This window comes from Pseudopipra pipra, chromosome 17, assembly GCF_036250125.1.
Source record: "Pseudopipra pipra isolate bDixPip1 chromosome 17, bDixPip1.hap1, whole genome shotgun sequence".
Lineage (NCBI taxonomy): Eukaryota > Metazoa > Chordata > Aves > Passeriformes > Pipridae > Pseudopipra > Pseudopipra pipra.
The window spans coordinates 6,537,369-6,562,916 of NC_087565.1; the positions used below are offsets into that span (position 1 = coordinate 6,537,369).

Genomic DNA, 25,548 nt, shown 5'->3' on the forward strand with positions numbered 1-25,548 from the left:
AAAACAAGTTCTGACTTGCATCCAGAGTTATATCTTTTCTTGATTTCAGGAATACACATCACAAACATAGCATTTATTTTCTTAAGTGTAGGAATTCAGATTTTGTTGACTGTCAGTATGACTTATTAAAATAACCTTCTTCAAAAGGTCTTCAGAGAAGGTGCATCACCAGCAGCTATTATTGCCCAAATTACAACTGGAGTCAAACATTCCACCCCAGCACCCACACTACAAGAACCAGGTCCTCTCTGGATGAACACAAAGGCTTGGGGGGTTCTTTCTTATATATTAAATGCAAAAGAAAATCCTTTTCTACTCCTGTTTTGCTCTCCCTTCTGTTATTTGAAAACAATTTACCTGCTTTCAGACTCTGGCTATGATTACTTTGTTTTCCCTTCATCTGCATGCAATGAATAATCTCGGTCACGGCTACGGAGATAAAAGCCAAGAGAATTCATTTCTTGTTCCACGCAGCCACGAGATGTTGGTGACACCTGTACCATCAGGAATGGAACTGCACACCGAGAGTGCAATTTGCTTCATTCAGGGACCCAAACACACCAATCCCACTCTATTCATTTCCCTAATAATAGCAGCAGTTTTCTGGACAAATATATCATGTCGTAAGAACAGATCTATAGTGACAGCCAAGGCCAACTGTATAACGCTCGTCTAAGTGGCAATGAGATTCATTAATTAGGTTGCTGCTTTAGAGTGCTGTTCCCCTGCAGCTATACTCTGCTCAAGGGTATTTTCAATAGTATTGAATAGATGAAGCAATTACTAAGCAAAATCCACTAACTGATGGCCAGTGTCACATTCCTCAGGCCACCCTTTCAAAGGGGGTATGTATATATATATATTTTTACTTGAATAAGCGATTGAATTTAAGGGAAAAAAGCAAAGCAAAATCCCCAGTGAGACGGCTCAGGTGTTCTTCACTTTTAGAGGTGTGATCTTTAAAACAAAGCAGCAAAGCTCCCCATTCTGCAGACACAATTAAGATGTAGAGGGGCTACAGGACACCCACCTGCCTGATTGCACATGCAAATCAGGCTGTTTGCTATCTAAAGGCACATACTTGCTCTCACAATTAATGGCAGGCAAAGAGAGCTTTACCTACAATTATTTGCCTTCTTTACTGACAGCAATATAAGCAACTTGTAAAAACAGTAAAAGCTGGATTCCAGCTCAGTGTTTCCTGTTCAGGTTTCTGACTTCCACGCTTACTTACTGGTTTATTCCAGAAATACCATTTTTATAAGATGACATAGCCCTGAGCATTTAAATTAAATAAACACAGCACAAATATTTTGCCTTCGCTGTAAACATGTGGAAAGATTTTCTTCTTGTGAATTGTCGGGTTGGCTTTTCTTCCCTTTCTGCTGCTTCAGTTCCTGTGATGACTGTGCCTCATTAAAGTTGGGAGGAAAAGTAAAAGAGTTTTCAGGCAGAAGAATTTTTTTCAAAGTTCAGGATATCTGTAATTCTAACTGATCTTCCACCTGGCATTAAATCTTCAAAGAATGTCAAAAAGTATCTTAGAAACTTGAGATGCCTGACTGTATACAGAGAAGGAACAGATGCACCTCTGTAATTTGCCCATAAATAAGTAAAAATGAACTCATCAACTTTTCAGGGACACTTGCATGCAAGCAGGCAAACACATCCTTTTTTTCTTTTCTTGTGTTCTTCAAGGTTTTTTTACAGTTTTTAAATATCTTCTGAACCAGACCTTACAGGGTGCTGGCAAAAAGCTCTAAACACTGACGTGTTTGTTTTTAGAAACTTACTATGCACAAGTGCCATCTAGTAACTCTCATCCCGAAATAAAACCTTCAGGCACTGCCTTTGGCCTCCAAATTCCGAGGGACCCATATACGGCAGTAAACTACACATGCACAAAATACATAATTTCTCCCAGAAACAGTGAAAGCTCCGTCGGCAAGAGTTTCCTTTGAGGTCACAGCAAGTCAATTGCTGAAGAGAAGTTATCATCATAAATTAAACTGTTCCTGGAACCCAGCAGACACTTCACTGAACTCTCCTAGTTTCCCCCACTCCTTTTCATCTCCAGTTTTAGGCATGCCTAAAGTGCAGACCCTTCTCTAAGCATTCATCTGGCTGAGCCAAGAAGGGAAAGAAGAGAAAATCCATAAATTCGAAAGACAACTTAACTAAAGTTTTTAACAGAGACAATTTCCAAAAGCCAGATCTAAAAATTAAGTCGTGGCCAATCCAAAATCGCTTAGAGCACCCAACTCTGAAACTTCATCCTTATTCTTTACAGATTAATAAATATATTCTGATATACTTATTTGGGACATGGCCCACTCCTTCTTCCAACTGAATAGACCTACTTATCCAAAATGTAAACACGAATACTGATGCAGGAGAAGTGGACTAAAGGACATGAGTTTAAAGAAATCCTTCAGAGCAACCTGTGCAGAAATGGCACACGGTTTGTGGCTTGCAAATTCCAAGTAAGTCAGCTGCAGAAGCACAGGTGAGGAACTCCCACAGCAGGAAATCCTTCAGGCTGAGGCATTCCCGAGCTAGACAAAAGCGTCTGGGTGGGTGATCAGATGGGCCATCAGGCTGGTGCTTTGTTCTTTTCTGGAGGCTGTGCTGGTGTCTGTAATGAGCCTGAACATCGATGTTTGAATAACACATCTATGAAGTAATCTTTTCATTCTCTTATCTAGAAGGAGCAGAATGAAAAGAAACAAAGAAATCAGCTGGTTTCTGACTAAAAAGCTTCAGTGCCAATTATTAAGCTGCGAAAGGAGTGAGATGTGCATCAGTGGCTGACGGCACATGAGGTACTGTACCATATTATTTCCCAGTTATCTCATGTCATGATACTGGCAGACTTCTTTCTCTTTTCCTTGGCATCTTCTAGTCCTCCTTCAGGACTGCACAATGAAAACTGCCAGAGCTCCGGGACCAGCTGTGCTGATCTCAGCAACATCACCCAGCCAGTTCAGGTTGTCTGGGCTGGTCTAAAGGCCACGTGTGTGTGACCTCTGCCTCCCATGTGCATCCAGAGAGGTGTAAGCTTCCATTTCACTTTTATTCCTTTCTCCCATTCATAGATGTTCGAGCCTGAAGAACCTTCTTTCTCAATTATTCAAGTCGAGAAATTGCCTTTCTTCTGCCTCACAGCCCTACCTAAAAAAACCCACGTCCTTAAAGACAACAACAACAAAACCAAACCCAAAAAACAACACACCAAAAATTTCTGCACAGATTTCCATGTCACCCTGCTCTAAAACAACATCTAAGCAGGAGATTGAACAGCTACCCAAAGGCATCTCCTAATTGTTTTATTAATTATTCACTTCAAAATAAAAGCTGGGAGACCCCACACACGGCCAGGATCCCACTGTGCCATTTGCTTTATAAACTCAGGTCAGGAAAAGGGTGATCTCCACCTCAAGGATTATTTGCAATCTAAGAAAAGATAAAGAGGTAAATACAGAGGAAAACAAGGCCCAACTGAACCAGTATTAGTCAATAAGTAAGAACATAAACAAAACACATTTAGTTTGTGGGTTTGTTCTAATTTGAAAACATTTATTTCTGTCACATCCCTGAAGAACTAATAGTAATCCATCACATGTACACCTGGAAGGGAGCAGGATGTCTGATACCTGAAAGACATCCATCACTTTGCCACTGCCGAGGTTATACAGAAGTCCTCCTGCTACAATAGAGAATATATCTCACATCTGAATTTGAGGAAATCGTTATGAGCAGCATTTCCCTCCTCTAAGCTTTGATCAAGGAGACTCAAGAAATATGTTCCACCGCGCTTTGATTTCACTTGAGGGCTTTTTGTTATTTAAATAGTGAATAAAGATGACAGGCAAATAGTCTAATTAGCCCAAATATCTTGTTTCCTGAAACTTCAGGCAATTTTTAAACATCCATTGCTCAGTGTTATTATGATACTCTCCATTACCCACCCTGAGCTGCTGAGGATCTTTCCTCTGACACAGTTTTCTCTTCCATTTATAGAAGGAAACAAGGCATTCACACCTGCACCATCCCTGACCTCCCACGTGAAAGGGCCCCAGTGCTCCCAAAGGCCAGCAGGACCCCTGGGTGCTCTCACCTGCCACACACATTCCAGAGGGTCAATGGATTATATTTGGCTCAAGCACATCTGCTGGGAGTCACTCAATCCCCACTTGCAAAGTTCAAGGGTCAAAGCATATTTCATTTCACTTGGGAGCTCCCTCCAAAGGCAAGTCCCCCACCTGTCTAAAAAAATCCATCAGGACTCTTGCTCAAATTCGAGTGTTCTGGTCCTCCAAAAAGCTCCTGCTATTCCCTTCTCCCATAAGGAGACAACAATCATCAATATAGACCACAAAGAATCTCTGTGGATCAGCAGGACTTTATGGCAGGAAGTTTCTTACACGCATGTCAAAAGGAAGTTCCTGAGCATGTGTCAGAAGGAATCACAGCAAACTTTATTAATGTATAAAAGCCATGACTGCTGGACTTGCCATCAGCCTGCAGTGTAAGGTGACAGAGTCCTCACAGCATCAAGTGCCTGTGATAATTGAAGTCTGAAAATATTTCACAGGCAGCTGAAATACTGATTTATATTTAGGGAATATACTGAATCACCACAGATCACACAAAAAGGGGAACTGGAACAACACTTACGTATTTTGCTGTTGAACTTTTAGCTTAGCATTTGATGAAAGGCCATCTAGTTTTAACCTAGATAAGTTGGAAAGATTATTCACCTAATGTCTTCTCTGGAAGATTGCAGTCCTGGTGCTAATAAGGGAATTTAATTAGATGGACAAACCTTGACAGCAATCCATTTCCAATGTACTTAGTATTGAAATAGGCCTGGGTGTTCCAAGATTTGTAGAAGAAATCCACTACTCAAGTTAACGTGGAAAAATATCTGTAAGTTTTGACTAACCAAGATGTAAGCTCTTGTTTTTCTGACTGCATTTGTGTCATACATCACATTACAAACGATTACACCGACAGGCAAAACTCCTGTTCCAAACACATACGCTATAAAATTTGAGCAGAATTGATTTTTGCCCTCTGCATTAGTAAATCTCACTAATTCCCTGGAAATCAGCCGAGGACAACAGCCCATTCAGTGCTTCCAAGCAGGACACCAACTGTTCCACCTTCCTCCAGCAGCATCCAAAACCCCAGGCTGGAGGAGCGCTGCTGAGCACATGGGCACGGCACAAACCCTTCAGTGTGCATCAGACAAAGACACGCACACAAAGTGCACAGAATGAAAAAAATGAAAGTACAAACCCAGTACTTTCTAAAATTGTAGAGGGAACCAGCCTGCCAGCAGCTGATGGAACACTTGAGATAAAGTAGCGTAATCAATAACAGCGCTGCACCTTTAAAAACAGCAAGTACAACGTGATCAATTCATATCTCGGGGAAGTAGCGCAATAAAAATCTGCGACTACAATGAGCTAATTTAATGACACTTTATCAAGCACTCACGTTTCCAACTGCTGTTGTTCACAGCAGAGTGAAGCCTGTGTAAAAATATGTCATGAGTCAACATGGCATTCTAGTGAAGAGAAAAGACCCACATCATTAAAATCTTAAGTAAGCTCCCATTAAATAAAATACACGAAATTAGCTCCTGCAAAAGAATTTAATTAGGCAACGCATGCAGGTTAAACTCACAATCTGCCATTGTGGTCTTTTAAGCCACTCATTTTCTTAAAGCTTTGCCATAAGAAGGATATTTTTTTATTGTTATTATTTTTATAATATGGTTAGAAACCACGGTTCTTTCATGAAAAGGACAAAGTATCCCTTGCAAACAGCAAGACACATTTTCATTGCTGCTGTATATAGAGCACTGCCTTGTTAAGGCAATTTCAATCATTTTACACATCTTCATTAAATCAGAGATACGGTTCAGCTTTTCACAGAGAAAAACCTCAACAGCTGCAGAGAAAAGGAGGGACAACAGATTCTTAAACAGAAAAGAGAAATTACCAGTTATCTTGCTTGAAATGAAACCTCTGGGAAGCCCCATCTGCAGTCTCAGTCATTACAAATCACAATAATTACGTGAGCTCTCAGCCCATATATAAAATTTCAGTACCTATGACGAGCTGCAATACTGCAACGTCCACAACACAGAAACACTGCCAGCTCATTTTGTGAAGCTTCAGGCTACTTGTAACACCGAGAGAAGATGAATCAATAAAATGTTATCAGTAAAACAGTTTGATTCCTGCACAGTTAAGCGCGCGGCCACTTCTATATTTCAATCCCCTCAGGTCAATATAATTTTACACAGTTACCCAATTCTCAGCAGTGAAATGATACTGTAGATGTTTCAGATATTCTAAAGCACTCCTTTCTATATGGAGGAAATAAGAAAAAAAAAAAAGAAGAGGGAAACCCCCCCCACTTGTTTCCTATCTGGTTCAAAGTTTCATCTTTAGGCCAGTCTTAAAGACAACTCTTTACCCCAGCGAAGTCCCTCTCAACAGTTCACTCAGCCAAATCCTGGGGATCCCATTCACCCAGTGCTCAAACAGGCATTGAGAAAGAAAAACAAGTCAAATCTGGATTTAGCCTTTCACTTGAAGTAAATCTGAGATACGAAATAAGATGTAATTTCTGCCTACTCAAGAAAATCAGCCTGTTTAAGCAAATTGAACTCTTCACCAATAAATTCTGTCGGGTTACTCACCACAAGGGCTGAAGAAACTGTAAACGCTGCTGACAAAGACTAACTGCACAGTTAATACAACATTTTGCCTCATATCCAGATAATTCTTCATGCATACTCTTAATTTCCAGCTTCCCACCTGGGTATGCAATAAAATAATGCCTCAGGTTAATCACAGACCTCCAGAGAGCTGCATTTTTTGCATAAATAGGAGCAACAAGTATGCTTCCAAACCCAAGGAAGAAATAATCATCTCTAATAGGCTACATTGCTCCAGAGACAGGAAATATTCACATGGAAGCTCTTTTTAGATACAAGTCCACCTTCCTTGACTTAACTTGACAACCCTAATGAAACAGTATAAACCTATTATTGGACAGTCATGAGCACTGTGAAGTCAAAGGCATCTGATTTCAGCAAGACAGGATTGTAGTCCCAAAAAGCCAAAAATACCTCAATTTTATTTCATTTCACTTCCAATTGCATCTCATTCATTTGCTTCTTTAACTCCTGCACAGGCAACAGACAAAGAAATACCAGTGCACTGAAAGGGGAAAAGTACTTCTTAGGGGGTTTTTTATCATACTACAAGTCTGTTTACTCCTGTATTCAGTTCTCAGGAAAAGTAACGAGCATTTTAATAGATAGGAAATCCATAAAGCACCATCTACTCTCCTGCCATAGCTCTTTTAAAAGGTTTAGTTATCTTCAGTACTTAAAGGATGTTGGAAATATCTAAAGGGCACAGTCCCTCGGTTTATATGGTGCAATTCCCTTGTCACATATGTCTTCTTGGGAAATTACATGAATTTCCCAATTTCTGGCACTAAATTTTTTACTAGTTTAAAAATTAGCAGAAAAGGCCCAATTGCTAAGAAATAAAGCACATAAATTTATGGAAAGACAAAGCTGCACTAAACCATTAATTTTTTATATTTTGTTATATCACCAAAACTGTTCTCATTACTTTCTTCTGAACATGTTTCATAATTGCAAATTCTCAGACAGTAAAACTTAAGTGATCTCCATACTCTGCTTTCCTCCTAAATAATCAACCAACCACCACACAGGAGAAGAAGCCTGCCTATTTTACTAGGGCTGAGTTCATGAAAATCCAACTGCATCAATCCTCCTTTTATTATTCTTTCAAACTTCCCAAATCAAATAACTTTCTTGAGCTTGGCTAGAGCCTTCTGAATAGAAATTCCACTGGGGAAAGAGGTTTTAGATTAACAGCACAATACATTCAGAAATCAATAGATAAACCCTCTGCACAGCAGCACTACTGGAGAGTCCCTGAGACTGAACCAGGGCTCAGAAAATTGAACAAACCACTCACAAACACATTCCCTAATCTGCCCACTTTTGTTTTGGCATTGGAACCAGCAACGTGAATTTCTTCTCTGTATCACAACCTGGGAATTATTGTCCGATGTTCTGATTCAATAATACTTTTTAATTGTGAAAATATATTCATCTTTGTATTAAAGCCAGAAGGTTTTGTTTGGTAGTGCTTTTCATTTTTAAACTATAAAGCTGAAAGGCCATAACGTAACCCAAAGATAACCACAAGTGTGGGGTGCCTGTCCTGATATAACACAAGCCCCTTAGAGTGAGAAAACAATGTGATTAGACAGTCAGGAGAGAGAGAAGGGATGGAATGAAACTTCTGAACTTCCTGTGAAAATTCTTTAAGCCTGGTCTCAAATTCACTCCAACACCTGACATGGACAGGATCAGCTTAGATTGTTCTCTACGCAGGAAGCAGGATGGCTTTTACTTTTTGATCTGTTTGACCTTTTCTCCCCTCATTAACAGTTGTTTTCTCCATTTGCCAGACTCCTTTTGGACGGATCAGGAGGATTGAAGGGGAAAGTGTAAATCTGAGCAACAGCAGCACTTGGCCGAAGAAAGCCGGACCAATTTCAGTCGTGAAGCCCAACTGCAGAGTGCAGCAGAGCTGGCTATGCCTTTTAAATACACAAAGCCAGTAGTTGTCAGTGAACAGAAAACATGCTTTTGCCTCTACCCATGTGCCTATTACAGCAGTCACAGACATCCCACTTCTCAGCCCTGTAGGATGCGAATAAGACACAGCTCAACACAAAGTGCATCCCACTGCTGCACCCTTTGGTTCAATTCCAACCCTGCTCACGCCAGACAAGAAATGTACCTATACTGAGACACAAAGGGAAATGGGCGCCCCAAAATTTTGGTAAGCTCGAACAGCTCTAATGGCACAAGCCCCCAGGCTGAGGCAGGACACCTCACTGGTGCTCCTGTTGTGTTACATTCATTAACTCTTACATTCATTAATTATTGTCCTGCGAATTCTATAAGGCAAATCTAAAGTAACGTTGCCATGACAAACACACACAGTGGAGTTTTCACACTAACCTGATCCCCATGATGCCCCTTCCCTCCATTAACAGACCCCCACTTTATTATATCCCAACAAGACAATCAAAATATTTTCAGCACCGCTGCCGTCAGCCCCACAAAGGGGCCGCCCGCCAAATCCAAAAATCCTTTGCAGCGAAGCAGAAGAGCTTTACACACAGCCAGACCTCTCAGATGCCATGGGCTAGGATACCATGCTATAAGGCTGTAAAACTATGGCCTGTGGCTCCAGTCCAGCCTGCAGAGTAATTTAATCTAACTCACAAAGAAATGAGGAAAATGGCCTCTGCTGTGCTGAATCAGCAGTGCTGGAAGCCGTGCCACCCTCTATCAGCTCGTAAGAGAGTGCTTTGTCCACGGTGCCAACTCTGTGTAGAGCAACTATTGGGCAAAAGAAAGGACCAGCAGGAATATTATGTGCCAGATTTTCAGTAGATGTAAGTCAGGATAGTTCCAATGACTTAAGGAGTTGCACTGCTTTACATCATTTCAGGATTATAAGGATTTACATCCACTGAAAGTTTCACTTCTCTTTTTTTGTCTTTTAATTAAAAGAATGGTGTAGACTTGGCAGCAGTACGAGCCTTCAACAGACTAAGATTTGGGAAGGATCCTGAAAAAGTTTTGTTAGGTTCAGGGAATGGCAACGAGCCATTTCTAGTTTAAAAAGATACAGTGGCTAAATTAAAATTCAGAAGATGTATATAAATTCTGATGTATACATGAGCAACATACATCAGAATATATTTTCACTCTTTACATTGGAGCTCTCTAAATATAACAATGGCAAAAGAACAGCAATAAATGAAAACTCTGTTCATTCAATCTGGTTATATATCATGAACAACTATCAGCACAGATGTTATCCCTATTTATGAGTTACAACTAACGCCAAAACAAATGCCATGTATCACTTAATTTTTTTCTCCTAACTGTGAGTGCCAAAAAAATGACTGCCATTGGGATTAGGGAAAAACACACAAGGGGAAAAAACAAGGGGTACTGTTCAGGAGGAAGCCAAGCCAAGTGGGCAAATTTTGCTTTGCTCTGATTTCCAAATAAAGTCCCAACTAGCACCTCATGTCTCATGACCTCTGAGCAGTTTCTGCTGCTTTCCTGCTCACCTCTCAAAGAAAGATCCACGATAAAATTTAAAAAAATGTGCCTCATACCCCCTCAGAAACGTGCACATATCTCATTTGTTTCCCACAGATGACCATGATGAGGAGAGAACAGAAGGAAAGTGAGAATCTGGTGCTTGAGATCCTTAAAAGGGCAACAAATTGATGCTTTGAGACAGAGTGAGCAGAACCCCTAGGTATGGCCATGGGAAAAGCTACATCCAGTTTGCTCTTCACTCTGTTTCTGTGGCACAGTGACCCACTCCCAAACCAGCTGAGCCTTCAGAAACACTTAAAAATAGGTTTATAAATAAACAGGACACTGTTACCAGTGCAATTCAGCTCATGTGTTACACAAGAACTTATAAAGAAACTGTTTCAAAAGCCAACTAAGGAAAGAAAAACCTGAGCCAAAACGCCCCTATGCTGAAGAAATGCAGCCTCATTCCAGCCTATCTTTTTCACTCTTCACCTCTGAACAGGTCACTGTTAAATCTCTTTCTTCCAATAAGTCCAATTTAAATGTGTTCTTCAAAGGCTTCTGCAATTTTAGGAGTATTAAACTTTATACCTCCTCAGCTATTTATTAGCTGGGAAAGTACTTAATTGACATTCACCAGATATTAACATTTTTGAGGACATTACTGATTTTGATGTATAACCTTGAGGCTCTTTTTTTTACTTTTTGTTGTTGGGTTTGTTGGTTTGTTGTCATTTTTTTTTCCCTTTTCAGGACAACTCTCCTAAGAACAGGAGGTTTCTCAGTGTGTGGATTCCCCACCAATGTCTCCTGGAGGTGCAGACAGAGCTTTTGCAATGAGAGACTGTTCACAGGGGACCCCAATGCAGATGAAAGGTCAAGAAATCACTCAGACTGTTAAACTGTTGCAGAAATATTGTCTTTGCTTTAAGGCTCCATAATACTTCTGGCATTGTCCAGCCCCAACATGAACCATGGCCCAGCAGTTTTGGGGGGCACCCAGGGCTCCAGGCACTCAACAGTCCACATCTCTCCTTCCCACCCATCATTATTTTAATTTGCTGTTATTTTTTTTTCCAGAACAGCCCCACTCCACAGATGTTAAACTCTCCCTTTTACAGCATTGCCAAAGGACACAACTGCTGCATTAACAGAACTTTGCTTTGTCATCATGTCTTCCCAGGCAATGAAACTTGCTATATTACTGTATAGGTAAAACTGGCTGTGCCACTGTTGCTCAGTTTTGCTGCTGTTTAGCAGGATACAGCCAACATTATGTCTCAATTCACAGTAGAAAGGGAAAATAAAACTTTGTTTTATTGAAAATACTAGGAAAATTCATTCCAGTGAAATGCATCCTCTGCACTGAGCTCTGCCAAAACACCACAGTTAATTCACCACTCACAGAAATTCCCACAGTGTCACACAGTGGGTACCCAGTGATCAGTGTGAGATTAAACCTCTCTTAACACAAACCCAAACATTTCTAACTGCCCCCTGTCCCACACAACCCTTCTGGGTGGGTTTCACACAATCATAGAATTGTTTAGGATGGAAAAGCCCTCCAAGAGCAAGCCCAACCATTCCCCCAGCACTGCCAACCCATGTCCCAAATGCCACATCTACACATCTTTTAAATCTCTCTGGGGATGGTGACTCCACCACTGCCTGGGCAGCCTGTGTCAATGTTTAACAACCCTTTTGGGGAAGAAATTTTTCTGCTACCCAACCTAAACCTCCTCTACTTTCTTCTAGTCAGGAGGTATCCAAACCATATTGTATAATTGGAGTAACTTGCTTATTAGCAGATACAGCAACCAGCCTTTTAACTTGGAGTTTCTCTTGTATCTCAGACTCCAAGCAAACAAAAAAAAAAGAAAAAAGAAAAATCTTTCAGTAAACTTTGCACAGAGATAATCAATCTGCTATTCAGCTATTTGAACAGGCATCTGGAGTTTAGCGTTCCAGAGCTCACTGAACTCCTCCTGATGAGGGTCTCTGCTTGTAGTTTGAACAGAGTACAGGGAAATCTTTGGGTGCAATCCAAACATTTTTGATAGTTGCAATCCTTGAATATTTCATCGCTCCAAATCTTGCCTTGACCTATGGTTTCTCCTTCATCCTATCAACCATACACATATTTTTCTTCATCCTTAACCTGTCCCTTCTCTCCACAGGCAAAGGAAAAATCCAAACAACATGAAAAATCCTTTTTTTATAATGCCATTTACCCACATTTCTTTATCCTCTACAGAGGGTCAAAAGGAAGCACCGAATCAAATGAAAAATGTTCTGAAGCCCATGAAAAGACAAATAAATGAAAGTATAATTTCCCATATAATTCAGGCACAAAATAAAAATACTTAAAGCTTCTGGAGATGAGCAAAACAGTTGCCTTTCATGTTTAATTGTGTAAACCTTCTGTTTTCAAGGGAGCTAAGCAACCAGCCAGCAACAATTAGGCTTCTAAAAGACAAGTAGCAAGGCACACAGGACCTGAAACCATGACTTTTTCTGATTCCCCAGGGAAGCACTTTCACTAGGAGCAAAATGCTGGAAATCCTCTGGCCCTACTCTTTCCCCCTCCTAAACTGAGGTGCTCCAGAATGAGATCTTATCAGCAGAGGGAGTCTCTTCCCCCAGCACAGGGAGCAGCAGGCATCTGGCTTTCTTCAGTTACCAAAAACACACAGGCAGGATGGGCAAAATCAAAGACACACTAAACAGTAAAATATTTAAGTGTGGGCCCGGCCTCCTAAAAAGCTCTATGAATAATACAGATATGATACAAACAGTGCAAAACTCAACTGGTTTGTGTAGGGCAAACACTTCGCTTTCCACACTTTATAAGATGAGATGGCTCCCAGGATGGGAACTGGGACAATGCAAAAGTCAAAATCCCAGGCATCAGTACAGTAAAAACCAGCTAAACCAGACAGTCCATACTCCACATACAGGTACAACTCTCCCACCTACTATTTTAGCTTTCATTTAATCCTATTCTTTCGCTCATGTTGGGATTAGTAACAGTTCTGTCAATAAAAATGTCTTCTACTGAACACACCTCCAGCATCTTGAGGGAGGCCAGCCTGCAAATCTTGTCCTGTAGCCTGGACAGACCTCTGGTCCTGGGCATTTAAACAATCCAACTGAACAGAGAATTCCAGCAGTCCTTCCCCTCCAACAGCAATTTCTTTAAAGTGAATGAACCTATCCCAGGCTTTTAACCTGGATTGCTTCTAGATGGCAAAAATTCAAAGATCTCAATGTTTGTAATTTTCATAAAAGTCAGAAAAGTACTGACAAATGAAGACATTTGGAGTTGTGTTCCTACAGATCCCAGATACACAACATCAAGACATAAAAGGCTCAGCTTACAAGCCCCCGTTTCAATTTGGGTTATTAAAATAACTCTACCCAGAGCATGTTTGGATGGCTCACGGTCAGAGCAGAAGGCTCCATCACATGAGTTCTGCCACAGCCTGTTTTGAACTGGGTTTGTTCAATGTGTTTATTAACAGAGCAGATAAAGGAATGCAGCATATGCTTGTTACATCTGCAAGCCATCCGCAAGCAGGACGCAACTGCAACACTGCTGGAGGTCAAGATTAGAAGTCAAAACCATCCTAACAAGTCAGATAAGTCTGATTGAAAAAAAAAAAAGTAATTCAATAGAAAAGGAGCAAGGTAACATCATTCAGCAGGATTAATCAACTACACATATAGAAAATGACTGGGTAGGTAGCAGTTCATCAAAAAACGATGTGGGAGGTTACACTGGATCACAAGCTGAACATGAGTCAACAGTATCATACTGTTAAGAAAAAAAGCAATCATCACATTAGATAAATCAACTGGAGTATTGCCTGCAAAACAGGCAAAGTAATACTCAGTGTCTGCTCAGCACTGTGGCCCTGGCTGGCACCACCACAGCAACGTGGAGCATCAAGTGAATAACAAAGGTAAGGGCTCAGAGGAGGGAGCCAAGCGTGACACATGAAAGGGAACAAATGAGGGGTTCAGCCTAAAGAAGCCAAAAAAAATATTTTCAGGAGTGCTGGGGGGAGAGGAAAAAAAAAAAAAAGAGTCCAGCAATTGTTCTGTGTGTCTGTGACAAATAGCAACAGGTTTAAATTGCATCGAGAGAGCTTCAGCTTAAGCACGGAGGGAGGGAAGGGAAGCAATATCATATATTGGCTTTGGTCCCCACGAATGGATCTTCAGGACAACATCAGGGACAAACCTATTACAAAGGAGCTGCTCATGCCCTGAGGAGGGAGAGTGCATCAGACACCCTCCTGAGCTCCTCCAGCACTGTTCCTCCAGGAGGCTGTGACCAACACACAGGTCCAGGTAATATCACAGACAGCTCTCGGTGACATCGGAGACTCACAGGAAGGAACTGCGTGGCCAGAGGCACCTACAGGGCAGGTATCAAACACTCAGGTTGATTTATACAGTTTTCTATTCACCACCACAGACTATATCAGGAACAAACAGGGTATCAAATTTTATGCTTTAAACTAGTCCTGATTTGCACTTTATCAACTGTAGCAATTTCTTTATTTTCCAACATCTTTCCAAGCTTGTTTCTTGATGCTTTTCCTTCATATACCAATAATTCCAATCTGCTTTTCCTCCTACGTGGTGAAATAACAGAAATTTGTTTCACTGACCTGCCTTTTATGATTCTCTAGACATGAACTGACAGCACAAGCTGATCCATAGCTTTGTATGCAATAATTTTTGTAATCTTGACTATTTGTCTTTGGATAATTGCTACACGCATAATTATTTTAAAGACAATTTCATTTTAAAAGGATTGAAATTACTACTAGACAAACTCAGTGTAACAAAATTTTAGACTAAGAGTGATTTTTGTGACTAGCCTATGAACTGCTAGAAAATTGTGATTTATAATAGGAACAGTAATAGCCTTTAATGACTGCAGTGCTGCTGGGTATCAATGAAACAGCCTGGCTCGTTTCAAAGCAGAAAGGGCATCTATTTTGTTTTTTTCTCCTTCATGGGTGGCCCATACATATCTTCAGGGTCCTTGGAGGAGCTTCCAACATCCCCACAGTGTGTTCCATGCAGTGGCTGCTATTTCCATGCTAATGTTAATAGGCTGTAGCTTATGTGACCCCTCCAAGCAGCAGCTCCTGCACAGCACAACGAGCAGAGAGCTGAGCTACTGCCACTGGCTCTCTATCACAAAACCCTGGCAAGTGGCGAGAAACAGTGGCAGGAAAGTAAAAAATAATTAAAATTTTGCATTGGAAGGGAGCAGAAAGCAGGAATCTGCAGAGGCTGGCAGAGAGAGATGCTGGAGCCCGGGGTCACCAGGCATGGGGCAGCAAGAGAGGCTGAACGTCGCTGCTTCCAATGACAGTGCAGCCCATATGCCAGAGCATTTGCCACTGCTCTCTCCCTCTGTGCAACTGCAATTCCAAATTAATATAGAAATTAAGGGTAATGAGTATAAGCAAGAAAAATCGTAAGCCTGTGGCAAAAAGAAATCTTGTTCAACCCAGCTATTTTTCATATTGCTTGAAAAACCTTCTCCTGAAAGAAGCGAAGGAGCCAGTTCTAATGGAAAATATTTTGGGAAAATGGGAACTCTGTAAGTTCTCCTTTATTCTAGTAAAAATAAAGAGGAAACCAAGAGCTTTTTCAATTTAAGTGTAACATTTCCTTATGCCAGGAGACAAACTATGCCTAGGTTAAGTCTGGACATTAATGGAAGCAAACAGCAGAATGCTGGTCCCTGGTGTTTCAATTATTCTCTCTTTAGAGGTTACGCTTCCAAGAAATTAGAGAAACACAATTTCCCAGTAAGGATCATGTTTTGCAGGGTGTTGCAATGTTTTTATTTAAAGCTGTTTGATTTGTGCTTGCAGAGAAGCTCAGTTCATCACTCTGCCTTCTCTTCTATTCACCTGCAAAGTTCTCCACAGGAAGAGAGCACAGTGGAGGCTGGACAGGCTCCTCTGTAGAGCTGTCCAGCACAGGGTCAGCCAGAGCAGGCTCCAGGACCGTGGCCAGTTGGGTTCCAAGTATCTCCAAGGTTGGAGACTCCATGACATCTCTGAGCTACCTCTTCCAGTGTCTGTCAACCCTCACACTGAGAGTTTCTTCCCATGTTTAAGTGCAAAGTCCTGTATATCCATTTCTTTCTCTGTGCCCCACTGACAAGGACCTGGCTCTGTCATCTCGACACACTCTCCCAAGGTATTTATACACAACAATAAAGTCTCCCCCTGAGACTTCTCTTCTCCAGGCTAAACAATCCCAGGGCTCTCAGCCTGTCCTTTCAGAAATACTAATAAATAAATATTAAACCAAAATATAAGAAACAATATATCACAGCATACTGAGCAGCAAGAAAACCCTCAAATGGCAGGGCTGGCCAAGGACACTTTTGGGGTTTACCTGAAGAAGCAACACTGGGGGGGGTCATTTAGGCATTGAATGTGAAGCCAAACCCTCTCCAGAACCTTTGGCTAGCACATAAAAGGTTTACATACACAAAACCAGATACAGATTGAGTCTACCAAGGCAGCAGACTCCTACTGCAGTGCTCCACATCAGGATCTGGGAGAAATCTGTTTTTAATCACTGCCACAGGTTCATCTCAAACCCTCCGTCAAACTATTCAGAGCTGGAGTTCCCAGAGGCAAATACTGGTCTTTGTTTTTCAAAGATCACTTTCTGGCCTTAGTTCCTACTATTTCCATTCGCCTAAAAATAAAAAACTCAGTTTGACACAGCAGTAGCACCAATTCTGAATTTACCAGTAACCTCGAATCAAACAGAAACTCCCTTCTTTCCCTATGTTATTCAAATTCATTCCATGAAAAAATATTAAGAAGCAGATTTCTAATGAAATCCTATCCTCTGTAGTTTTAATCTCTTCTTGCCCTTCAAATAAGACTTTTAAGCATTATCTATATTGCTAAAATATTCTATGAGCTGTGCACATGGCCCATGCTGCTGTTGAACCAAGTACTTCACCAGCTTGAGTTTGCAATGAAATAAGCCACCTCTAAAAAAACATTACACTCATTTCCAGGGTAGAAATTAAGGCAGAAGGAGGCCTGCACATAAATATCAATGAAATTAGGCAATGAGAACTGGCATTAGGTCAATGAAAATTAAGCAAGAAAATATTTCACTGCTAGAATAAATAAGTTTCAATTGCCACATGCAAAAACCATAATTTCCAGAATGCTTTCAGCATCTGCTCTGTAAGATCAGAGCTCATGAGCTCTGTCAGCGACAGTCAGTTCCTGTACAAAGAACTGCCTTTAAAATTAACATTTTCTAACCTTAAAAGACCCAACATTATCAGTCTGGAGTTCAAAACAACTGGTATTTCACAATAAATAACAAATTGATACTCTTCCAGACATGGCTTATTTCCTAAAAGCCTAAGCATAAATAAAGAAATTAATAAATTATTCAACAGAAATTGTTGTTTCATTTTCTTCCTTAATACATATTTAGAGTGCCTAATTTGAAGCAGTGCAGTTCTTCAACAGACAAATCCCTGAAAGTAGAGAGAAGCTTCAAGCCTGTTGTTGGAGAAGCTGATTTATTCAGATAAAAATCAGTTAACTCCCCAGAATGCAGAAAAAAGTAATTTTACTTGGGTTTGAGGAATTTGGTTCAAAGCTCTGAACTAGAAAGCAATATATACAGTTATTAAACAGTGTAAGGGGATTAACTCTACAGAGTGTTATTGACTACTCCAGTCTCATTAAGTGCAATTTTATTTAGATAAAAACGTCATCTTAAGCATCATTTTTGTGTCAGAACTTAGATCTGAAGAACAACATTAAAAATAAATAGGCATCAGCAGTTCCCTGATCTGCAGCAGCTCTTTCTGGGGTCTCCCCTGGAACTCATGATTGAAATTATGGTTTTGATTTGCAACTTGCCCATCATGAGAAACTGCTTTTAAAAGAAGTTGTCCTGCAGAACGTGGGAAGTGTTTTTTGAGAGGCAGCTCCACTGGGGCACGTACAGGCTTAACACAGAAAGCTGATGTCTGTCTGCCTCTTTTCCCTCCAAGAAAGGAATGAAGAAAGGTTAGGGAAAGAGTTCTGCATTCCCGGTGGACTTTCTCCTACTTTCAGATTTTATTAGGGAACTGTGAAGCTAATTACGTGTACGATAACTTCAGTAACTGCTTTTCATGCAGAATCACAGAGCAGAAAATAATGAAAACATGAATGGAAAAGCCTCTGTGCTTTTTCAACTCAGAGCAGCTTGGAGAAGGTACTGGCTATTGCAGGCTGCAGCAGAGCTGCTGTGAGGAACAGAAACCCTCAAGAGGTGCTCAAAACCCCCACCAAACAGCAGAACAAAGCCCAGCACTCCCCGAGATCTTCCCTTTCCAAAAACATCTGTACCACACACCAAGGGGCACTGAGAAGACACAGGAATGACCAGGGGTAGAAGAGGCCACAGGCAACCTCTCACACACACTTCAGGGGCAGACCCCGATCTGCAGAACCCTGCAGGAACCAAGCTCCTACCAAAATTAACAGCAGATGGGTACCGGTGTATTTTTTGGACTCTAAACCAAGGAAAAGCAGGAAGCCTACACTATCTACTGTATCCCATGAAGACTGGGGATGCTGGGGTTCTTTGGTCTATCTGTTTTATGCTTTCAAAATAGTGTTACAGCCTTCCTAAGCTTTAACATTGGATGGGATGAGGGCTCAGTAGGATGGAGGTTTTGAAACCTCATTGGGAGAACAAAAACCTTTCAACCATGAAGAACATCCTACCTCTAAAAAACTTAAAAGCGACAACCTCTATACTGAATTCTTATTAAAAAACAGGTATTTCAGTAAAGCTTTTATGCATTTTATTCGTTTCTAACACAAAATAATGCTAGTAAAAATCGCGGTATGGAAGCAATTACATTTTTATACATTTACATGAGCTTGGCTACCTTTGGTTGCGTACACTTGCTTAAAGCAGAACATGCTGGCAGAGTTTATTCATCTTCCCATATGAAAATAAACTGTGCTTCCACACACTTTTACCCAAACGTAGCTGCCTACACAAGTGAAGTTATCCTGCTACAGCACTACAGGAACTGCTCGGGGTGGGCAACAGAAACATGAATCACTGCAGAGGAAGAGATGCACAGAAGAACAAAAGAGGGGCTGTACATCCCAACTGCTTGTGCTGTCTCCTGGTGGTAGGTAAAGCTGTGAGCTCTTTAGTTTAGGTGTATCTGAGAGGTGATGTGCTGTACTATGATGGTATTGCACTGGAGGAATTATGCATTTAACACCTTGATGTCATCCCACCCCCCTCCCAGCACGCCAATAAAACCTGAGTTTCTCATTTGGGAAAATGTATTTCTCATTAATTACAATCTTTAAAAACCCTACAAAAAAATGGAAAAGGGCATAAACTATCAAGAGTATCGGTCCCCCCTGGATCACACTGCACATTGCTTTTAGCATCCTGCTCCTTATTCTCTCTTTCCCCAAGAGGCCACTAGTCATCATCACTCCCCTCCACCTCAGTTCACACTCAGGGATCAGATCCCCCAAGTCACAGCTAAACTGCCTTTGGTGCAGCACTGCATGTCGCTGCTCCCCACCCCTCAGGACCAATGTTCTCACCATGTTAAGTTAACATTAATAATTAAAAAAGAGAAAAAGATACCCGTGCTGCAATCGTCCTCTGCCATACTGCAGGCTTTGAGATTTTCCCCTTAGGCTAAAGAAGAAGATAGTTAACAAACCTATTTTAAACATTATCGTGCATCAGTGATCAAGGCTAAGTTTATTATCGTGCAAACAAACACAAAGACAAAAGAAATATAACAGATTACACCCCAGTAACTTTCATTAAGAGATGCAGGGACGGCATTTCTAAGGCAGGCACTGGCTCCACAAATCACCTCAGCTAATATCCCATCATCAGGCCACAGGGCTGGCAGTGATGTGCAATATGTGGTATTTGTGGCACTGTTGGGGAAAACTATTTTAAGTCTAATTAACATGGAATTTTTAGAATGCAGATGCTTTTCATTTATACATAAAACAAAATGCCGTGACATTTCTCCCATCCATTTATCATAAACAAGTTAATTACTGTGTAACAAATAACTCCTGCTAGAATCTGTGTGTTTTGAGCATGTTAGAGAGCTGACTCAGGCAAATAAGAGGAACCACAAAGTAGTAGCTAATAGCTTACGGCATACTTATAATAAAACAATGACTCTGTAAAAGCTCTTGTTGTCAAATTAAGGCTAAGCTATTTCTATTGGAATAAGCCAATTATAAGCAGTCATTATGTATTTAAGTTGATTCAAACCTAGAATACTATAAACACTTTCATTTTGATACATTCATAACACTGCATACATTTGAGAGCTGGATATTACAAAGCTTAAAAAGGAGATGTTGGGTTTATTGCCACGCAGCTTATCCTGATCCATGGGACATCCAAACTTCCCTGGCTGGTGGAAGTTCACCACTACGCTGAGCTCTACATACTCCCTGGTTTCTGATGAACAAGCCTTCAGGCAGTATATAAACTGTCCCACATCTCCTTCCTCAGGACAAAATGAGGATTCTGCACCTTAAAGACCTTATATTTGCTCACTGAAATCCCCTGAGAGCCACCTGCACTACATATACACTTCCCTCCCCCCCCCAAATTCCATGAAAGCACTGACAGGTGAATTCCTGCCTACTTTTTTTTTTTTCCCAGGCAAACAGTCCCATTTGGCCTGAAGATGAATTACTGAATGCTGATGAATAAGATGGTGGTAGCTGGCAGCAAAGCTTTGCGTGGTAAGATGGTGTGAAACAGTACATATGTCAATCTATCAAACACGATAATGTAAGCAATCTGAACCCATTTTTGGTCTGAACTATTGTACAATACTTCACCCAGATGGAAGAAAGAGATAAACATTTTATGCTTCAGACATATCAAGTGTTAGGAAGTAAAATTAAACCTAAACTGGAAAACTACCAATTTTACAGGCTAGAGTATATATAAAAAACAACACAAGCATGAAGAAGAATCTTCTCGCCCATTATTGTATAAATTAATTAGATATATTTGCTTCCTATGATAAACAACAGCATGTATTTGACTATAGATTAAAAGGTGTAAAGATGATAGTTTATTTATTAGCAAACACAGCATTTGCACTTTTTTCTTCCTCCTTTGGTTGACAAAATGCTTATAAATCATGGAGCTTGTGACAATGTTATCAGGTCATGAATCTTACAAGTGGGGCACAGATATATAATGTCCCCAGGGTGAGTTCAGCCCTAAATCAGAGGCAGGTTTGCCATGACTAATGTGAAACTACAACTGGTCCCTAAAGGATAATATTAAATGGAAATAAATTTTCATTCAAATCAACTTGACAGCCTATGTAAATATAATTCCATATTCAAAAATTATTTAAAACTGAAATGAAATGACAGCACTGTGCTCTCTTCAAAGTCAATGCCAGTTAATGCCTCTAAAGAGACCTTCTGCTCCATCCCTGTTGTCCACCCCCCTAAACACACAGCACAATTTATCAAGCACTAAACTGCAAAAAATACTCTTCTGAGCAAATATATTTATGATATTGGTTTCTACAGTACTTGGAGAACATTTTTTATCAAATAATTTCCAAAGCTAAAAAAGCATGAAATCTGCTCAGTTTCCAGGCTGACCTGTAAAGCCAGTGTAAATCTCTGGGAAAAATTGCTATTATGTGTGTAAATGATTGGTATTTGGTCTCTTCAGTGTTGCTGTATTCCTGTGTCAGTTCCTTATTTGGTTACCCTTCAAACTAGAAACAAACTCCCCAATGTTTACTAATTGATGCCAGGCCAGGCAAGAGAATTCCTGAACGGCAACACTAAGACAACTGGGCCCAGAAACAAAACAGATTGCCAGCTCATGGAGAGCAAAAATGTCCAGTCCTGGATTCTGCTGAAGCCAGAGAGAACACTGACAACTCTCCCTCTCTTCTGAGAAAAATCAAAGTAACAGAGCAGGTGTTTGCTCTGGAGGAAGACAGAAATCCCAGCCTTCTGGCAGAGAGATGCATGTGAGTAACTGTACTCAGGAGAAAGCAGCAAAAGGTTTATAAACCTTTGAGTAGAGCATCATTCTGATGTGCTCCCCACCTTCCTGGGGGTGCTTGGGGGGGTGAGGTTTGATCTTCAGAAATTCTCTTGGAGTAAAACAGTATTTTCCTGCGCCATGCAAATCTAAAGTTTAATTATTTTTAACTTGAAAGGGAGACAAATCAATACACAGGATAATCTGTTGTTATTTGGATTACGAAGACATCTCAGAGTTTACAATCACAAAACTGGTTATAATCCCGCAATTACTATAAAGCTAATTGGTAGTTTCTTTTTGCCTATGTTTTCATGTTGTCAGTGGGGCAGTAATGAAAATGAATGCCACATTTGTGAACAGAATGTCTGTAGGCTTGTTTACCACATTTCCAACAACAACGTCTGCTTTATCATGCATTTCAAAGCAGGGATAATTTAGGGATCTTTGAATTTCATACATAAAAATACTTTCTAAAATATCAAATGTAGAGCTCCTTCAGACGGGGTGGGAGTGGGAGACTTAAGAGCGAAGTGATGACCTCGCATACTACAGCAAACAATCCACCTGGAGCAGACAGCACGCGGACTTCCAGTGATTCATCTGTATTCAAAACTGTGCTCAGGTAAACCACTTAGTGTTTCATCCTCCTACAAACATAATTCTGCAGACAATTTCACCATCAAAACCAGCATCTTTAAGCCTCCTTTCACCTCCTGAAAATACAGTTATTGCAGAAGCTATTAAGCTTTTTATTCCACTTACCTTTGAGTAACTTCTGCCCTTCCATGATGTTTTGGGAGACGAATGCTGTGTAGTCTTGCTCTGAGAAGCCAGGCTTGCATGTGGGTCTCACTGTAAGATCCCCATTGTGTGCCTGCAAAAAAACAAGGAAAATGCACACCATGACTTTTGTCATTTGGGAGAATGTTTTGTACCCAATGATGAGGTGTTATAGGCATGGGCAAACCTGCACAGTAAGGCAGTGTGCAAGCAGAAGCTGCTGGTGTTAGAGTGTCTATCTGTTGGAGTGGATCCATACTGTAGCTGCAAAAATAAAATGGGCCAGCAAGTAGTTGCCTGACTACAAGAGAGCATTGTTTTGTAGGAAGACTGGGATACTGGGCACTGTCAGAAGAGGGGAGGAAACAAAGAGCAGCAATTCATCAGGGCGAGCTGTGCTCGCACTGGAGACACGGAAAGGCCTGATGTTGCAACATCCAAATCACTGAGGTTTGCTATTGAGAAACCGGGCAAAGCACAGGACAGAAGGGGGACAAACAGCCAGCTCACAGCAGCCTCAGGAGCCTGAGACCAGGTAGAGACACCCTTCCTTCCCCTTCACCCTGCGCCAGCCTCCAAGGCTCTGCCTGCTGCTGCCTCTGGGACCCTCCAGGCTCCGCACTTGCCCAGCAGTAGGAGAGGATGGAGGGGATCTCAATCAAAAATGTAACAGTGCACAGTCTCATACACAGCGTGCCAGGAACCAGGGACAAGCATCCAGCTAAACACTCAGCTGCAACTTTGGACTGCACAGAGGGGATCCAGCCCCTGCCATAGGGACAAAGTAGTCCAGTCACAGCAGACCAGGCTCCTTGGGATTCCCTGGCAAGGAAGGTCCCAGACCCCAACTCCAAGGAACTCGCTGACAGCACACAAGCCAGTGATTCATGCCTAACGAGTGCCAGGTGATTTACGCACAAACAAGTGCTGGTGGCAGGGGATTTCTAACGCGCCCAGGCTGTCGGCAGAGCCAGCCAGAGCATCGCTTAGCGATGCCGGCTGCACCTCCGACGCCTCCAGTCCCAGCCGCTCGCTGAAGCCCGGGGACCGGGAGAGGCACTTCCTTGGGAAAGTGCAACTCCAGGCGTGCACCTGCCTCGCCGGGGGGAGCATCAGAGCTCCCCTGAGGCCCCCGAAACACTCCCGGACGCAGACGATGCTGCATTAGAGAGAGACAGAAGGGAAGCGGAGCGAAGGGTCCTTTCGGATGAGCTTAGTAAGCAGAACGCAAGCCAACGGACTCGGCTAAGAATCACGCTCGGGAGACGGATGCCAGCTACTGCATGGGAAGCGCAAGGAAGCGGCGGCTCCGTGGACTCTGACCGTCACTGGCAAGATGTTGCCATTAGGAAACATTTCTAAGGGTCTCGCTGAACGTAACAGGCTTTGAATCTGAAATCGCCCCATTATTATAGCGGTGCTCGCTAAACGAGAGCGCACGGGGGCTATTCCAGCGCACCCAGCAGCCTCCCCAAAGCTCGGGACATCCTCACACATTCAACTTGGCACCGGGGGATCGAGGCAGAAAAATAAACGGCTCTTGTTCCCGCAGCCAGTGCAGCCCGAAACCCAGCGGCAGCCCCGCTCGCTTTGTAACACTGCAGCCACGCGTCCAGGCGCTTGTTGATGTTCTACAGACCCCCCTGCATTTCAGACGGGGTGCGAATAAAACCCTAAAAATCCCAAACTTTTCAGACCATCACCACCCCCTCACAAACACGGTCCGCGCCCGCCCGGGGGGTTTAGGGGCTCGTAAAGATAAAAGTTCAGGGCTGCTCGGCGGGGCGGGCGGCGGGGAGCGCAGCGCGGCGGCTCCGCGGGGCTGGGCGGGCGGAGCGGCTCCGCGCCGGGACGCGCCGCTGCCCGCGAAGTTTCTGTCCGGCGAGGCGCAAGCAGGGAGGGCAAGTTGCGCCCGCACCGCGGAGGCGCAGCTTAAAAAAAATAAAAAAAAATAAAAAATTAACAATTAAACCCTGCAACGACGATTTTAAAAAGCGGGCGGAGCGGCGGCGGCGGCGGCAGCAGCAGCACCCACCGCCCGAAAAGCCCCGCGCGCCGCGAAGTTGCGGCCGGGGCGGCACCTCCGGGGGACGGGAATCGAACGGGTGATGCTCGCCCGCTGTCCCCCCACTCCGCGCCGTGGGGCGCCCCACTTACCGCCGCCGAGCCCCAGACGGGAAGGAGGAGCAGCAGCACCAGCAGCACCCTCGAGCCGGTCCTCATGGCCCCGCCGGGCGGGGGGCGGTGGCCGCGCAGAGCCGGGGCCGGGGGGTCGCCGCTGCCGCCCCGCTCCCGCCGCTCGCTGCCCGCTCCGGGCTGCAGGTGAAGCGCGCGCCGCCGCCACGCCCCGCCCCGCCGCGCGCGGGCACGCGCCGCCCTTAAAGCGGCAGGCGCCGCCCCGCTGAGGGGAGGGGGCCGAGGGCGAGCGTGGGGAAGGGGAGGGCGAGGGAGAGCGCCGAGGAAAA

At 42.6% G+C, this 25,548-nt stretch overlaps 1 protein-coding gene across 1 annotated transcript in view; it reads right to left on the minus strand.

The window, feature by feature from the left end:
* Window positions 1–25,394, minus strand: part of CDH4 (cadherin 4) — a 431,501-nt gene extending 406,107 nt beyond the window's left edge. Inside the window, exons 1-2 of the mRNA XM_064674093.1 lie at window positions 25,241–25,394; window positions 23,066–23,177 (exon numbers count right to left, since the gene is read on the minus strand). Coding sequence (XP_064530163.1) covers window positions 23,066–23,177; window positions 25,241–25,306 — 178 coding nt within the window. The 5' untranslated portion in view covers window positions 25,307–25,394. The remainder of the gene's footprint in view (window positions 1–23,065; window positions 23,178–25,240) is intronic.
* Window positions 25,395–25,548: the final 154 nt, after the last annotated feature.